This window comes from Pinus tabuliformis, chromosome 9 (assembly GCF_031772625.1).
Source record: "Pinus tabuliformis cultivar Carrire ecotype Pingquan chromosome 9, CPIR1, whole genome shotgun sequence".
Classification (NCBI taxonomy): domain Eukaryota; kingdom Viridiplantae; phylum Streptophyta; class Pinopsida; order Pinales; family Pinaceae; genus Pinus; species Pinus tabuliformis.
The window spans coordinates 546,475,442-546,493,508 of record NC_142307.1 but is presented as its reverse complement, the minus strand read 5'-3'; the positions used below and the strand labels follow the sequence as shown (position 1 = coordinate 546,493,508).

The window sequence follows — 18,067 nt, the reverse complement described above, 5'->3', positions numbered from 1 at the left end:
TTGGTCCAAAGTTACTTTATGAGAATAGAAGTCTTGGGTTCAAGTCTTTCCTTTTGTTGAGTTACTTTTTCAAAAAGCTCATGTAACTTATGTTTTAAAGTTACTTTATGTAAAAGTGTTCTCACCCATTATGAAAACTGAGTCGCTTATCATTCTAAAGTCTCTTTATCTTTTATTTACGTTACAATTTAGTGGGTAGCTCATAAAGTACCATTGTAAAAGTGACTTTCACTTATTTATAAAAGTGGGTCACATAAAAAAAAATTTAAAAGTGAGCTAATTAGATTAAGTTTGGAAAGAGGGTGGTTTTTTTTAAATATAACATTATCATTCACTTCCGCACATTCACGTACTTCGTCGGCATCTTAAACAACTTTTTTTCAAAAAGCCATAACTTTTTCATCCAGAAGCCATTTTCAAAACCGTTTTTTTAATCGGCCTAATTTTTCGAGATCTTTCTATTGGAACACTTAGTTTCAGCATCTACAACTTCAGTTTCTGTTAAAATGGAAAGTCCATGCCAAGTTATTCTTGACAGCACCAATTACTTCCAATGGGTGTCCTACATGGAGGATTTACATAGAAGTAAAAGTCTTTATAGAATAGCCTCAGGCTAAGAGTCTAAACCTAAAGATTAAGATAAGGCAGTCAAATGGGAAAATAAGCAAGATCAAGCATGTGGGTTGATAGGGATGTCCATTTCTCCAAACCTTAGATTCCATATCGCAGAACTTGATACCCCTGATAAAGTAATGAAACAGCTCAATAAAGTTTTTGGAATTAAAAATGAAATTAGAGCCCATCAACTCGAAAATGAGTAGCTTATGTTGAACCACAATCATTTTTCTTCCATTGAAGATTTTTTGTCCAAGTTCAAGACCCTTAGATTTCTCTTGGAAGGTGTTAAGGTTAAGAAAGAAGATGGTAGCCTTATCTATTCCATTCTTACTAAGTTAGGACCAGCCTACTCTGTGTTTGTTTCCAGCTTCCATTCTACTAGAGAAGCCTTTATTTCTCAAGAACAAGCCTATAAGTCCCCCTCTTTTGATGCCTTTTGTGATTATTTAATAAGAGAACAATAAAAACTCTTACATCCTAGTCTTCTTAATCTTGGAAACTCTTCTAAGAAAGCCTTAGCCGCCCAGCACAACCAAGTTCAAAGAATCCTAAGAAGCAACATCCTAAAAGGAATGGTCCTAAACCAACCAAGGGTCCTAAGCACTTTCAGTCTCAAAATGAAAAAACAATTCAACAAAATGGTAAGGCAAATAACCCTCAGCTATTGCACTGGTTTTCCCAAGTTGAGTTATTTCCAGGAACATTTGTCCAAAAATAACAATGTCATATTGTTTTGTGTGTGTGCCAGTATTTTCTCAGTTTCCAGTTTATCTTCCACAGTATTTTTATTTGTGAAGATTGCAGTGTGATTTATTTGATATTTGTCGTAGCAAATAAATTGTTAATTAATTTACAGTTAGAAGAATTTATTTAAGTTGTTGAAATAAAAAATTTAGTGGTGAAATTTTCACATGGTATCAAAGCGTATTTGACGAACAAGATGCTCAGAGACAAAGGGAAAAATTTGCGGCTCAAAAGGAGTTGCAATACCAATTTTTCGGAGGGTCACACGAGTTAGCTCAGATCAGCTGAGAGAGCCTCGCGAGATTTCCCTGTACAAACGCGTGGATTATGCGAGTTCAGACTGAACAGTCACGCGAGTACGGAAAAATCGTGATTGCAGCGTAGCCAGGAGCAGCAGCGACACAGATTTTCACAGAGTAGATTCGTGTCTGGGCATAGAGGGTTTGCACCAGTTTGCTAGAGCATATTCAATGCCAAGTTGAAGAGAAATTGCACACACAGGAGTTTTCTCTCAAAGGGTTTCTAGCTTCAGAATTCCAAATTTTCCAATTGCAGGTAACAGTAGCAGCTAGGAGAACTACGCATTCTAGAAGGGAGTGCGAGCAGCAGCGTAGGAAGCCAAGCAGGAAAGGGAGGAGATTCCTGGTTATTTCCCAGTTTTTGAGTTTCGTAGATTTTTGCAGCTTTCTAAGACTCCCAGAGGAGGTCGTGCGAGTTAGCCAAAATGCAAAACTGGGCAACTGTTCGACTTCCAATTGTCGGAGACAAGTGTCGAAGGAAGTGCGAATTGTCTAATGCGAGTTACAAAAAAAGGAAAGGTCACACCCAAGGACTAGGCTCAAAAGGAGATAATAGGGCACCAAATCCAGGAGGATTATGAGACTCCAGTGTGCCAGATGGGCAAGACCCAGTGCAAAAACAACAAGGAGATCAATTAGATCAGTTCTAGTTGTTAAAGAAGGATCATCGCTTTGGTACGGGGGGCCACAACATCCCAGTAGCAGGAAGTGTCAGCAGACGCAATATGTCATTAGACAGTTGCAAAGCTAGTTGCAGTCAGTACCCGAGAGACATTTGCAAAACTAGTTGTAGTGACACAAGCAGTGTGCACTGTGAATTGCCCAGTTGCAGTATGCAGGTGCAGTTCTAGCCAAAAGATTCCCATCGCAGAGCTTCGCAGTCCAATTTCCAGTGCAGGAGGACAATGCAAGTTGGCAAGAGGGAGCAGAGAGATTTCCCACAAGGATATCGAGACTCAGAAGGAGTCTAGCTTCAGAGATAGCAGCCCTATGGAAGCTAGTGCTTCAGCATTTGGGAGATCAAACTCATTATTGCAGTAGTTGCAGTAGCAGTGCAGTGATAGCAACAAGGTAGTAGCAACAGCAGTATGAGTAGATCAGAGTTCATAGTTGCAGATTTGGGCAAGGTCCATTGAGGGTTCTTCCTCATGGATCATTACCTTCCTACAAGGGCTCACAGTATTCAATAGTAGGATGGATCAATGTCAGTGATGCAGTCAGTTCTAGAGTGACAGTTGCAGACTAGTTGCAGTCGGGTGCTGAGAAGCGTAGAACAGTGTTGACAGTAGAGCAAGAGGCTCAGTAGTAGAGTCAGCAGCAGCATAGATTCTTCAGTGGAGAGTGCGGAGGCTAGTAGCAGTGAAATGCTCAGGAAACAAATGCATCACAAAGACATGATTGATTTAGTATTTCGGATGCTTCTCAGTGGCAGTAGTTGTTGTAGTAGCAGCAACAGTTGAGGGGGAGTTGCAGTGCATATGCAGAGTTGGAAGCAGCATAGCATTGTCAACAACAACATAGATGCAGCATCAGAGTTACACAGTGGTTGGTGGGCACTGGCAAGCAGTCACAGTGGCCATATATCAACAATGTATGCAGGATGACACAGAAACAGGGTGTTGGAGCATTTCAACACTAGAACACCTTCCTCGCTAAGAGGGAGTGTTAATTTTTGTAGCATCTGATGGTGTTCTAGCCTCGAAAATTTGTGAAGAGGCTAAAACACATTATTTCTCCAAAACCCAGAAATTGTTTCTGAAAATTCCATCTAGAGATGGCTCAATTAAATTAATTGACCATAATTAAAAAAATCTTAATTCTAACTTAGGAAACAAGGTTAATTAATAAAAATTAATTGAGAAAATTGTGAATTATCTAGAAACTCACATGGATCGACTTAGAGATGATCTCAACCATTGATTAAAATTCAATCATGGTTGTTGAAGTCTCGAATGAATATTATAATGGGTAGATGGAGAACACACTCAGTGTGCAAGTGCCTTGGCAGATCAAGCTACCCAGTGGCAGAGATTAAGCAAGGGAAACAAGTTTGAACCAGAAGGACGCATGAGTGAGACACAATGCAGATACTCAGTGATCTAGACAATTCGGTACTCCAGTGCAAGTGATTAGCATGAGAGATTAAGTCAAATATTGAGTAGCAAGTGTCAAGAGGGGCAAAGACAGTGATCTGGAGGAACATTACAAGTTTCGAAGAGGCAGCAACAAGTGAGTGAAGTATTCCACAACAAAGCTAGCCCAGAAAACCCGCAAGGGTCGTGCGGAATTTTCTAACAGCCGTAGATTAGGGTTGCGCGGGTTTTCCCAGTTCAACCGCGAGTATCGCACAGGTTTTCCCAATTCAGCCGCGAGTATCGCGCGGGTTTTCCTAGCAGAGCCGCGCGGATCGCCAGAAGCAAAAACGACCTACACAGTGGTTCGACAGCCAGTTTTCAGAGGTCGGGGTTTGCTTGTGGAGGGAGAGAATTTTCTTTCCTAATATTTTTTGTCAGATTCTTGTTGATTGGATAGCCAGCTGCGCTTCCAAAGATTGTACTCAAAATTCTTTGTTGCATAATAATACAAACCCTTAGTTGTTGCACTGGTTTTCCCAAGTTGGGTTTTTTCCGTGGACATTTGTCCAAAAATAATAGTGTCGTATTTTTGTCTGTGTGCCAGTATTTTGTCAGTTTCCAGTTCATCTTCCTCAGTATTTTTATTTGTGAATATTGCAGTGTCATTTATTCAATATTTGTTGTAGTAAATAAATTGTTAATTAATTTACAGTTAGAAGAATTTATTCCAGTTGCTGCAATAAAAATTTCAATGGTGAAATTTTCACATGTAAGAGATGGTTAATTGCCTCTTTAGGTGCTTGCATAGTGGAGTAAGTGATTTATGACTTTTTTCCTAAGCCTAACTTAAGAAAAGTAGAATAATTTAAAATCAATTAATTATTGTGGACTATTAGGCCAAAGTACAAAGGATAAATAATTAAATTATTTGGGTGACTTAGAAATGATCTCAACCATAGACCTTAGGTGGAGTGAAATCTAATCTCGATCGTCAATCACTTAGGAAATTAGGGTTAGCGATTTGGCTTAATGAAGTTATAAAATAAGCCCAAGGAAGAGGTGAAGACCAGGGTTGCAGGAATCGCCCCCCCCCCCCTCGGATCCTAACCCGGAACCGCGACCCGTGCGGAAGCGTTCCGGAATCCATAGAGGAATCGCGATTCCGTTTTTAAGGTTGCGCGCTTCCGCATTTTTAAAACGATTCCTGCCAAATGAGGTTGCGCCCCCCCGGAATCGCGCTTCGGCATGCGGTTCGGGCATGAGGTGGCGCCACGCAACCTGCCCGGAAGCGCACGCCACCCGCACGCCACCCGGGCGCAACCCGCACGCAACCCGCGCATATCAATTTTTTTTTTTAATTTCATTTAAAATCTAACTTAACTAAGCATGAGGGGGTGGTTAGGGGTGGGTTAGGGTCACTTTAGGGTGAGTTTAGAAAAGAATAAAGCCCCCATTCTCTTCTCATTTTCTCACTTTGAGTTTATGAGAGTTGGAGAAGAAAAGAGAGGAGAGGAGAAGAGAAGAGAGGAAAGGAGAGGAGAAGAGAGGAGAAGAGAGGAGAGCTTGGAGGAGTGAAGAAGGAGGAGCTAGGAGAAGGAGGAGGAGCTTGGAGCAAGAGCTTGGAGGACTTCATCTACAAGAGCTAAAGAGGTAAGTTCAAACCCCAAACTCCCTTGTTTTTTTGAAAAAAAAATTGTATTTTTCTCCTCCCTCTCCTACTCTTTCCCATTGTTTCTACTTGCTCCTTTATTTACAGGTTGTCCACCACCTATATCCATATTCCAAGATGGTGTTCTTTTGGCTTCTATGTATCATTCCACTCTTGGTTTTAATGATGGCAAGGGTGAGGAATAGAGGGGAAGAGGAAGGGGATGAACTTGGTCCTAATAGTAGTGACCCAATGTATGATGAGGAGGAAGGGTTTGAAGAGGAAGGGGATGAACTTGAAGAGGACACTGAAGCACAAGATGGGAAAGGTACATCAAATCCCTTGTGGAACTATGTGACCAAACTTGAAGGGGGAAAGGGTGGTGGATCTTACAAATGGATGTGCCCTCATGATTGTCATGGAGGAAAACCATATACGGGTTCATATACCCATCTGAGGAGGCATCTTTGTGGGGTGCTAGAGAGTGATGAAAAAAAGGGTTCTGTGGGGGTAGCCATTTGCCCAAAAATTTCAAGTGAACAAAGACAAAAATACATCAAAATAGAGATGGCTGCACAACAAAAAAACAAGAAACAAAAAACTCATTCAGAATCAAGTGCAACCTCTAAATTTGGTAGTTGCCCATCTCCTCATGGTACTTCTGCAACCTCTGGAGGTAGAAAAACAATAGGGGATTTCCTTAATGTTGCTGGGAGGGATGATGTGGATGGAAAGGTAGTCCGTTTTCTTTGTGCTTGCGGTGTACCATTCAATGTGCTTCGCTCTCCCTATTGGCATGACATGGTAAAGGCCATCAATGAAGCCCCAAAAGGATACAAGGCCCCCAACTATGAGAAAGCTAGAACAGTGTTATTAGAAAGAGAAAAAGCTAAGGTTCAAAGAGCTTTGACACGTTTTACACATGAGTGGGTGGATTATGGGGTATCCATTGTATCAGATGGGTGGACAAATATTAGAAACCAACATTTGATAAATGTTCTTGGTGTTTCTTCTAAGGGTGCAGTATTTATTGCATGTCATGACTCCTCCTCCATCAGTGCAACTGCACAAAACATTGCAGATCTCCTATTGAAATCAATCAAAGATGTTGGTCCGAATAATGTGGTTCAAGTGATCACAGATAATGCAGCAAATTGTAAGGCAGCACGAAAAATTATTGAGCGTACTCATCCACACATCTTTTGGTCTGGGTGCCTGGTTCACACATTGAACCTTTTGATGCATGATATTGTGAAACACAAAGAATGTGGGTGGATTGCTGAGGTTTACAGGAAAGGGAAGCAGCTCATTAAATTCATCACAGGGCATACAAGGGTAAACTACTTCTATGGCACTTACTCCAAGTTGCAATTGCTTAAAATTGCAAAGACAAGATTTGCTAGTTATTACCTCACCTTTAGGCGGCTAGTGAAGGTGAGACAAGCTTTAACTAATCTGGTGTGTGCTGAAACATGGGATGAAATTAACCAGTGTACAGATGGTGCTACTGCTAATGTAGTCAAGGACACTGTTCTTGACACTTACTTTTGGTCACAGGTTAAATATGTTTTGCAATTCACCAAACCAATTTATTACATGATCAAGTTTGCAGATTCAGATCGACCAGTAATTGGGGAGGTGTATGAGCAAATGGATAGCATGTTGGGGCAGATTAAAGACATTGTTGAGCCTAGAGATACCACCTTGTACAATTATATTCGTGAAGAGGTGGAAAAGCGATGGGATATGCTAAATGTTCCATTGCATGCATTAGCATATGTTTTGACACCTAGGTACTATCATCCATCATGGCTTTCAAAACCAGCACCTGGGGGGGAAGCAGGAAAAAACCACACCAAGATAAAGAGGTTCACGAAAAATATATGGCTGCATTGAGTAGATTAATCCCTGATAATGAGGAGGCTGCATTGGTACGGAGACAGGTGAGCAACTATACCCTCAACACTGGTCCATTTGGGAGCATGCATTCAATTGAAGATCGAGAGCATTTTTCTGCTCTTGAGTGGTGGAACATGCATGGAGGGCCTACTCCACTTCTACAGAGTTTGGCATTGCGGGTGCTATCACAGGTGGTAAACACTTCTTCTGCAGAGAGGTGTTGGAGCTCTTATTCTTTCATCCACAGTGTTAAAAGGAACAGGTTGAGTTTAGACCGGGCAGAGAGCTTGGTTTATGTTCATTACAACTTGCGATTGTTGTCCCATTACTGTGAAGATGCAAAGTCTAATAAAGACTTGTTGACTTGGGACAAGCATCCAGAGGAGCCCAATTTGGAGGATGGAGTGTTGCAACTAGAGCAATTAGAGGATGCTCTTATCCAGGTATGTCCATTGTGGTATGAATTTTCCAATTTTCCCTTATAAAGCATTTCTCTAATTCATGTTTTTAATTTTTTTGTTAACTAGTGTTTTTTTTTTTTTGCATGAATTTTTTGAGCGATTCTAGGATGATGATGACCGTGTTGATATGCCACCACCCCCACCCCCATCTGGTCCTAGGTTCCATGGTTCAACACCAACAGCAGGGGGTTCTTCTTCATCAGTTCCAGTGCCACGACTTACACAGGGACCATTTTCTTCATTGCCACCACGTGGAGGCACGCCATCACGTTCTATTCGTGGTGGAAGGAGGAGAGATTAGTAGATATATTCACAATCTACTTCTTTTTGTCATAGTCTATAGATTACTCATTAGACTTGTAGACTTGTGAATTTGAATTTTGAACCTTTTTGGCTTGGCGGTGACCAAGTGACATATTTTGTAAACATTATTATTTGAATTTTGGACATGACAAATGTTGACAGTTGCTCACTTGCTAGATAAATCATAATATGCTCTATGTTTTATGTTTTATAATATGCTTAAATGTTTTATGTTTTATAATATGCTTAAAAATTTGATGTATGTTTGTAATAGCTAGAATATAGATGATTGTTGTACATACTAGTAACTACAATGGAATCATGGATGCCATATCTATCTTGATTTATGCAAAAATATGCATGTTTTCATGTCTTCTACAATTAATTTGGTATTTGGGATGTTTGTTTTGAGTATAAATGCAAAAAAATATATAAAAATATATATATATATAGCAGATGCTTCCGCGGACGCTTCGCTCCCTAGATTTTTGGAAAATGACGCTTCCGCGCTTCGCGCTTCCGCTTCGCTCCCGCTTCGTGCAACATTGGTGAAGACTAAAGTGGAGGAAGTGATTTTCAATAGAGCGAGAGGGTCATCTACATTGAGGAGAAAGAGGAAGAGTGAAAAGTGATTTGGGAGTATTTCCTGGAGGCCGAGATTTGGAAATCGAAGAAGGATGAATTGTTGAAGCATGAAGGAGGCAGCGAATTGTAGCGGTCAATTTATCTAGGGCCGAATTGCTAGTGAGAGCTGGGCCGATTTGCTAGTGAGAGGTGGGCCAAATTCTCCAAGCCAAATTTCTTCAAGGGCGGATTTAAAGACGGCTAAAATTCCTAGGGCTGAATTATTCCCAGTGGGTCAAAGTTACAGGTTCCAATGATTGCATTTTTCTGTAGTTTCTATGTGGGTCGAAACCCAGATTTTCCTGAGATTATTGAATGAAGGGGAATTGTTATGGATGTACATTTGTTGTTGTGATGTGATTATCTCTCTGTTTTTATTTTTCCACAGCATATTAATTTCTGGAAGTTAAAATACTAGTAATTTTATTTTTCAGCAATTCAAAAATTATTTAGGTAATAAAATAAATTTCTGGGAATAAATAATTGTTGAGGGAAAATAAATCTAAGCTGGTATTAGAAATTTAACAGAAACATCAGCTAAAGCAATTGGATGAAGAAAGTTCTCATAGGTCATAATCATAGATAAAGAACCCCTTACAAAACCAATCAAAGACAATCAACGTGTTGCAACTGACAATTTTATTGAATAACAAAAGTAAACACTACTAACTATCTGTTAAAATTGGCAACTAGGGCAAAATTCCACCTTTGGACAGCTCATACGATGGAGATGATTATTGCATTGGATTCCTCTTTTCGAGAGGTCCAATTTTGATATAAAGATCATCTCATTCTGACAAGCAAAAATGGAATTTTGAATTTATTCTTTCTCATGCACAAATTGTCAAGGTCGGCCTCAGTCAAATGTAGGTTCATGAAGCCCAATGCATGTGTCTCCTCACCCTCAACGAAGTGTATAAATAGAAGTGACCTCTCTCTCATTTGGAGATCACTCATCTCATCACATATCTCTCTCTCTCCTCTCTTGATTGGTTTGTACAGCTTGGAGGCAGCCTTCCCTACTTCGCACGTGTGAAAGGAGGATGAATTTCAGGACTGTTTTGGAGGCCGAAAATTTCAGAAAACAGGACAGCGTTGACCAGCATTGACTTGGGTGATTTTGACTAGCGTTGACTTCATTCTAGTGGGCAGAATTTCGACTTTTGAAGGCGCATTGATTGTCACAGTTTTCAATGTGATTGGGACAGTTTAACTGGTTTGACTTCAGCATTGACTTCAGCCTTTGACCGCAGAAATTACAGCAGTGTTTGACTGGGTTGACCAAACTGTTTTTGGGTTGACTTTGACCCTCTTGGAAGGCCAAATTTATCTACTGTTGACCGAGCTGCTTGGAGGACATTTTGGAGCTGCTTTGACCACCGTTGACTTTCTGGTTAGGGCTGTAATTGACTGTTGTTGACTGCTGATTTGACAGGACTGTTTTGGGCAAGTTAATTTGATATTTGTACTCTTTCTCTCTGCTGAACTATTGAAGAATAATAAGAAGATTTGATCAAAAGGTTTCCCCACATTGGGGTTTGTCCTTGGCATCCGCCATATCTTGTGTCCTCTTGTCTTGGCTTGTCTTTTGCACATGTTTTTATGTTCTATCTGCATTTATTGTCAATGTGTTTAAGTTAATGTGATTGCTACTGAATATAATTGGAAATTGTCATTGGGCTGATAAGGAACATTGAAGTAAATTGTGCTAAAGCATAGAACATACCATTGTTATCTAAAATTAACACTATCCGAAGAGAAGAGTGCTAGAACCAAAATAAAGAAGCAAGTTGCAACAATGTCTAATCAACATCCTAATGATAAGAGTCATTGTATTGCTCAACCAACGTCAACATCAGTTTGAAACTTTGAACAAAGATGACATTCACTTTACATTCTTAAGAATCAAAGAAGTTCACTTCAAGAACTCAATTAACATACAATCTCGAAGAGAATCAATCTAGGATGGATTGATTCTCTTACCATACAATAGTTTTGTGAAAAGATTCGAAGATCCTATCATCTTGTTTCCTCAACCCCAGGAAACGAAAGAAAAAAGCTTATTCAGGTGAAGATGCATTTTGAAGAATAAGACAAATCAACATTGACCACTCCACACTTTGAGGACACAACATTTCTAGGGAGGACTTGTAATGTACCTAAACATATATTACAATTATGGAATAATTTTATAGTCATAAGTCATTGAGTCATAAATATTGTAATTAATCTGATAAGTCACCCTCTTCTGCAGGAAGCATGATTTATCACCTTTTTGTGTGGATTTATGCCCACATCATTGTCATTATAATCACTCACCATTTTAAATATTATTAAATATGAGATCATAAATTTATAGATAACGTGCACTTGGTGTTCCTCTTTGTCTATGCCTTTTATACCATTTTCATAGTTTAGTTTCACACTGACAATTATTTTTCAGAAGTTTTGACTATTGAGCTTAAGTTAAAAACTCATGACTTGGATAACCAGAAATTCTTCTTAAGGATGGAATTCTATATATCTCACCATGAGACTCTGCACCAGGGGTCAACCCAAAACCAGCATCATATGACTGAAAAACATGAAAAGGACAGAATCAATAGGTTTGCTACTAACTTAAGGCAATTGTGTGAAATACTTGAATTTATTCAAATCAACACGAAGTTATTTGATTGCTTATAGAGGAACTACTTGTTGGGAAAAGAAAGTATAAGTGTCCACAACAAAATACTATCATCATGAAAACCATGTACCTGACAATCCATAATATAGCTCAAAGCTTTATCCACATTCATCCCACTCCAGTCATTCAGCATGAAGCAGATTGCCGCTGCATGGAAAGAAAAACCAGTCAGCAGCCATCTTGCATAAATTCATAGTGTAACCTCTGGGTTATAGCTTAGTATCCAATGCTTTCCAACAAAATGATTTATTTTATTTTTTTATTTAGAAAATATGTAATTAGCAGTGAGGCTTGAAATTACCAGCACAGAAGACAAAGCGAAGGTCTGTCTCAGCACCAGTATGCAAAGAAGTAAAACTGCAATGATTTTAAAATTAGTCAATCTGGAAGACACCGAAACAAGCCATCCGCTAACAAGAAAGCATATTGATGTTGTGCATCTAGGGAATAATTGAGCACCTTGATTCTATGTTTGCCTTTAGATTGCACATTAAGGCTAAAGATGGTGAACAATGCAAGCTACCTTAACTAACAACAATGAAGAGGCTTCAAGTAGACGTGTTTAATCAGACAATAAGGGATTAAAGACATTGAAGAAAAAGAAAAGCTCGAATAACAAAAGCCAATTGGCTACCCATTCTAGGTGTGGTGAGGATCATCAAATACATCCTGCATCTATCCAACTTACTAGTGAAGCCAGATTCCAACAAATCAGAAAACCTATGAAATTATTTTTAGAAAGGGGCAACATGGAGAGATAATGAAACCAATGCCCTCTTAGAGAGATGATGAACCTAATTAGTAAAGACCCTCGACTAGTGGAGAAACATGAGAATGAGGATCTTCATAGGGAAGTTAATAAGGATGAGCTTTTAACAGTAACGAGTTCTTTTTCGGAAGGACCATAGCCTCAGTCTGGACAGTGGATGATTGAATTCTATATTGCATGCTTTAATCTGATTTGGGAAGACTTGATCCACTTGATTAAACAGGATCAATCTGAAGGAGAAGTGCCTGGCAATGTCAATGCAACTTTTCTAGCCCTAATCCTGAAGGTGGACCATCCTGAAAATTTCAATGACTTTCGGCCAATATCCTTGTGTAATATAGTCTACAAGATCATATCTAAAGTGACCATTGGAATGATCAAGCTAATTCTATCATGAGTTATCTCAACTGAGCAATTTGGGTTTATAGAAGGAAGAAACATACATGAGGCTGTTGGGGTAGTATAGGAGGTTTTACATAGTAGACAGCTCATCCTGTCCTTAATACTAAAGCTGGACCTATCAAAAGTTTAGGATAGGGTTTTGTGGACCTTTTTTGCATCTTATGCTTCTTCAAATTGGATTCTCACTATGATGGTTAAATGGATTACATGTGTGACTACACCACAATTGGTCGTTTTAATAAATTGTTTGTCTGCTCCTTTCTTCAAACCTTCAAGAGGGTTGCACCAAGGCTGTCCTCTATCTCTCTAATACTTATACTTTTTGTAGATGATATTTCGCTCTTTTGTTTTTCTTCCTAGGAATTTAGTTAGCTAAAATTTCATCCTATTATTTTTTTGGGTCATTTAGCAATGGGGGATGAATAATTTACTTGACAAGAAGTTGAATTTCTTTAGTAGACTTAACTTGGATTTGGCTTGCTTAAAAGGTTCCCATGTCAGATGTGACCCTCTGTCCCTGCTCCACTATAGGATGTTGCTTATGCAATCATCCACATGGTTGCTCTTGGCCATCCATTCTGGTGTGTCGATGTTGTTTGTACCTGACTTGGCTCATCTGCGCTCCTTCAATGCAGGTAGCTGCTGTTCACCTTCCTTCAATGTGATCTGCGGATTCCTACCTAACCTGCCAGCTCCATTGCCCATTCTCTGCCAACATTCCCAGGTGGTGGTTTGGCTTCTTTCCCCCGCAGTTCTTGGCATTGGTTATTTGTTTTTTCCCCTTTGTTTCTCACTTACATACCTTGAAATCAGTTTCTGGTTGTGAGCATTATGCCACTCTGATTGACACCAAAATTCCTCGCAGAATTGTAGTCCGGCGGCCGGCCTGGGTAAGTTTTAATAGCCTTCTCTTCCATGCTTTTGCTTTTCTGCTATTGTGTTCATACAACTGTCATTTTCCACGTCACGCACACACCACATGACAACAACAAAGGGACAAGGGAGCGCCCAGCAACAAGGCAGCACAAATGACCAATAGGCACAAGAGCGGTCACAACTTAGCATTTTTGGCACGGCCTCGTGTGCGTGGGCACCCAGACGGAATGAAATTTAGCATTTCCAAGGCGCGCCAAGACGGAACAAAATTTGGTGTTTCCACAGCAAGCCCACACTGCACGACAACAACGAAGGGACAAGGGAGTGCCTGGAACATGTTGGACATTCTGACCCAGGAACAAGGACGGAGATTAACAGGATGAAATCAATGGCACATAGCATTACTCTGGAGGATCATGTTATGAGAGGACAGGGAGATCTGATTCCCTGCCAATGGGCAAACTTTCAGAAAGGTCTCAAGTAACTTTGATCATAATAAATCCAAACAATTGCCAAAAGGAAGACTAGTAGTTGTTGGTATGGAAGGTAGAAAAAAGAATCAATTTCTGGTGCAACAGGCTGTTGTCTAGAGCTAGGAGACTAATATTAGTCAAATCAGTTTTGGAAGCAATACCTGTTAATTGGCATTTGTTGGTTTACATTCTTAAAGGCTCTCTGGAATTGATACGAAAAATTTCCTTCAATTACCTTTGGAGAGGGAGTGAGGAATACAAAGGTTTGCACTTCGAAAATTAGAAATCCCTTCACTCCCAAAAAAATGGGGGGGATGGGGCTTAAAAGATATCAACTTTTTTGGACAATCCCTTGTAGCCAGCTCTCTTTGCAACTTTATAAATAAAGCTAGTCTCTAGAGCAACATTCTACTAGACAAATATGTATATCCGAGCTCCATCTTTGACTGGGTCAAAAAGGAACACAAGAGTATTCAAGGAGTATCCAATCAGTGGAAAGCCATGTCACTTTCGTTTCCGATAATTGGCAGATATCGAGCATGGAAGGAAGGTAAAGGTGCTAATGTTAGAGTTGGTATTGATGCTATCATGGGCTACTCTACAGAAATTCTTCTTCCTAAGGAAACGGTCCAAGCCCTATAGCAATAGGGTCCATCCACATTATCTAGGATAGTCAACAAAGATTCTACGACCATCTATTAACAAGGGGGGCTCCCGTTTGAGCGTTCGGGTATCCACAAGGGTATCTTTTCACCTTATCCCTTGTACTTGATAAATCCTTTAGGTCACCTACAAAAGGGAAGCCTCCCTAGTGGTGAAAGTCCACAAATGAGTAGGATGCAATGGTTGTGGTGATAGTGGGCCACACCTCATTGTTTTCCCTTGCTCTAGCTCCTGTCTTGTGAGCTACCCTCACAAGGCCTACTAGATTTTGAGGCAACATCTTTGGCACCATTGCTAAGGAGGATTTCAGTCAACCTCCTCATAATATGAAGATTAAGCTTCACCCTCTTTGAAGAGAACATCCAAAATGACAAGATAGATTCTCTTCTACAAACTCTTGAATCAAGTTCTACTAAATCCCCTAGTAGTCCTCCAAACAATACCATAGTTCCAAGAAAGAGGAGAACTACCAAGAAAACTATTGAAGCATCTACATCTCCCTTAAATCCTATTAGTCCAGCGGTTAGGAAATTCTTTGCAAATAACACCACCCCTTTCACCATAGATAGGCCATGGCTTGTAGTTGCATTCATATCAATAGATTTGAGCAAACTCCCTAATGCTCTACATCCATTACCTATAAAGTATTAACAGTAGCTGCCCAAGTTTAATGGCACTGATGCCACCACTGCAAAGAAACATATTCATGAGTTTTACTAGGTAGTGAGTGCAAAGCTAATAATGGAGGAAGATGTGGTGATGATGTTGTTTTCTTAACCTTAAATGGAATGCTAGGGATTGGTACCTTAGTTTATGCGAAATTTCCACAATTGCAATAAACTGGAATTTAATCTTCTATCTACTAGAGATTATTTGTCTTCTGAACTATTATTCGGCAAATAACGATTAAATCACTATTGCAATCTTTACAAATAAAAATGTTGTGGAATATAAAATACGACACTGAGAAAATATGCACACACAATGAAAATGACACAGTTGATTTTGGACAATTATCCCTAGAAAAATCCCGAAGGGAAAACCAGTGCAGTAGATGAGCGTTTTATTATTATCTTTATCAATTTAAGAGAAATTACAACTGGTTGCCTCTCACTAGCAAACCTGTGGCAATTTTATCTTCTCATTGGAAAATAACCTAGGAAATTACTTTTCCCCTAGCAAATTGATCTCGGATCCTCTAAGCTACTCGCGCTCCTGCCCTAAAATGCACACTGCAGACACTACATAATTCTAGGAATCCTTCCCTACAAGTTGATCTGCCTCCTAGAGCTATTCGCTCTTTCTTCTGGCTCTTGTTCCAGCAACTAGAAACGAATTGTTACTCCTACAACTCGCACTGGGGAAACTGGCTACTCACACTAGCTAAATCAGCCTCATCTGCTAGAAAGCTTGGTCTCCTGTCCTGACTTTGGATCACTAGAAAACCTCTTGAGAATTTCTCCAAAAATTCTCACTGGTGAAACTCTGTTGTTGATGCTTCCCTAGCTTCAACTGCGTCCTTGCTGAATACTGCAACTGGGTAAGTCGAACTGCTTGAATCACTTGATGTCCTCTCCAAACCCTTTGACTTGCTCTCATAATCTCTCGTTGGAGTCTCGACGGCCACAATCACATTTCAACCGATGGCTAAGATCATCTTTAACTCAATCAATTAACTTTTCCTAAAGTCTCTAGAGCAAAATGGAACTTCCTTAATTAATTCGCTTTGATTAACCAATTTTCCTAAGTTAGACTTAGGAAATATTTAATCATTGGCTAATTAACTTAATTGAGGTGTCTCCAAGTCTTTTCTCATGAAGCCTTTTCTGGGTTTTGGAGATCTCGTGTTTCTTGGCCTCTTATACATCATAGAGGCTAGAACACTTGTTTGTTGTTACCATAAACTAACACTCCCTCTTAGCGAGGAAAGTGTTCTCCACTATACCCATCTGCTCCTTGAAGTAGACAAACTTTACCCTCCCCAAGGCCTTGGTGAGTATATCATCCACTCGCTGGTCTGTGGTAACATGTTGTAGCCGAACTGATCCATGTTGTTGGTGTCTAACATCTATGATATCTCAAGTGAACTCATTCTTTCACATCTTCTAGTTGATCTAACTTCCTGTCACTAGGAACCACTATCAAGGAAATACTCCGGCAGTCACTGTCTACCATGCTGCTGCACATACTCTGATCTCACATTGTTGATGCCTCTGCGCTAGAATCTCTCTAGCTGGCCAAATCAGTGATGCGGGGGAGCGCCCCCCCCCCCCTTCGAACCCGCTCCCGAAGCGCGCTCCGGGTGGGAGCGGCTCGGGAGCGGGTCGGGAGCGCGCTCCCCAAATCGCTCCCGGACGGGAGCGAGTCCGGGAGCGATTTTCGGGAGCACGCTCCCGTAAAAAAATTTGCGCTCCCTGGTCTGTGAGGGAGCGCTTCAGGGAGCGATCGCTCCCGCGCTCCCGGAGCGCTTTTTAATGCCCGGGAGCGATCGGGGAGCGATCGCTCCCGGGCATTAAAAAACGCTCCGGGAGCGAATTTTAGTGAACCGGGAGCGGTTCGGCGGAAAAAAATTCCGCGGACCCGAAAAAAAACAAAAAATTTAACTAATTTTTTTGGGTTTATAAGCCCAATGGGCCAAAACAAAATCATTTCAATGAGATTGAGCTTGAGTTTGAGAGCAAAGGAGCAAGGAGCAAGAGCTGAGGAGCAAGGAGCCAGAGCTAAGGAGCGAGGAGCAAGTGCCAAGGAGCGAGGAGCAAGTGCCAAGGAGCGAGGAGCAAGCTTGCAGAGGTAAGTAACTTAATCATTTAGTTAGTTTAGTTGGTTAGGTAGTTAGTTTGTTTAGTTTAATTTACCTGTTTGAGTTTAAAGATCATTAATTTAAATTAAATTAATAAATTAAATGAATTAATCCCAATAAACTAAATTAATTTGCAGATTCAAGACTCAAACCCTACAAACATCAAACACGATGGACCTGGGGATTTTTATTGGCATTTTCCTCTTCCTGGTCCCTTTTCTGGTTATTATGGTGGTGGAGAGTAGGAAACGGAGGGGGCCTGAAACTGAAGAGGTGGATGAAGAAGCCGGAGGAAGTCAAATAGGTGAAAACCCCAGTGAGGAGGATGTGGAGGGTGAACATGAGGGTCAAAAAACTAAACAAGACCAAACTCCATTGTGGAAATATGTTCACAGGCCTGAAACAGGGAGAGGGGGTGGAACCACTAAATTTCATTGCCCCCATTGCAACAATGATTTCACAGGCTCATACACCCGTTTGAGAAGACACCTTTGCGGGAAAAGGGCATGGGATGGAGAGAAACAAATAGGAATCAGAACTTGCGACGCGGTGTCAACAGCAGATAGAGCCAAATACATAAAGGAAGAGGAGGACGCCCAATACAAAGCAAAAAGATCAAGGGGTTTCTTTGAAAGCTCACAAAGAACTCCTTCAGCATCCTCCCAAGGCAGTGGATATGGACATGGAGGCTCAGGGTCATCATCTTTACGCCGTAGAACCATATCAG

General features: G+C 40.5%; 2 protein-coding genes across 2 annotated transcripts in view; one reads left to right on the top strand and one right to left on the bottom strand.

The window, feature by feature from the left end:
* The window catches only part of PGGT-I (Prenyltransferase family protein), a 320,784-nt gene that overhangs the window by 156,999 nt on the left and 145,718 nt on the right, over nucleotides 1–18,067 (bottom strand). Inside the window, exons 6-8 of the mRNA XM_089445517.1 lie at nucleotides 11,659–11,714; nucleotides 11,428–11,504; nucleotides 11,201–11,246 (exon numbers count right to left, since the gene is read on the bottom strand). Of these exons, the coding sequence (XP_089301643.1) occupies nucleotides 11,201–11,246; nucleotides 11,428–11,504; nucleotides 11,659–11,714 (179 nt within the window). The remainder of the gene's footprint in view (nucleotides 1–11,200; nucleotides 11,247–11,427; nucleotides 11,505–11,658; nucleotides 11,715–18,067) is intronic.
* LOC149149678 (uncharacterized) lies at nucleotides 7,363–8,153 on the top strand. The gene is made up of 2 exons (XM_089445518.1): nucleotides 7,363–7,726; nucleotides 7,851–8,153. The coding sequence occupies exons 1-2, from the start codon at nucleotides 7,367–7,369 to the stop codon at nucleotides 8,043–8,045; spliced, it is 555 nt and encodes a 184-aa protein (XP_089301644.1). The 5' UTR covers nucleotides 7,363–7,366; the 3' UTR covers nucleotides 8,046–8,153.

What these genes read in the sequence shown, in the direction of transcription:
- LOC149149678 (XM_089445518.1), top strand. Translation starts at nt 7,367, where the DNA reads ATGCATTCAATTGAAGATCGAGAGCATTTTTCTGCTCTTGAGTGGTGG. An exon ending in TAGAGGATGCTCTTATCCAG is followed by an intron (nt 7,727 to 7,850) that starts GTATGTCCATTG and finishes GAGCGATTCTAG; the next exon opens with GATGATGATGACCGTGTTGA.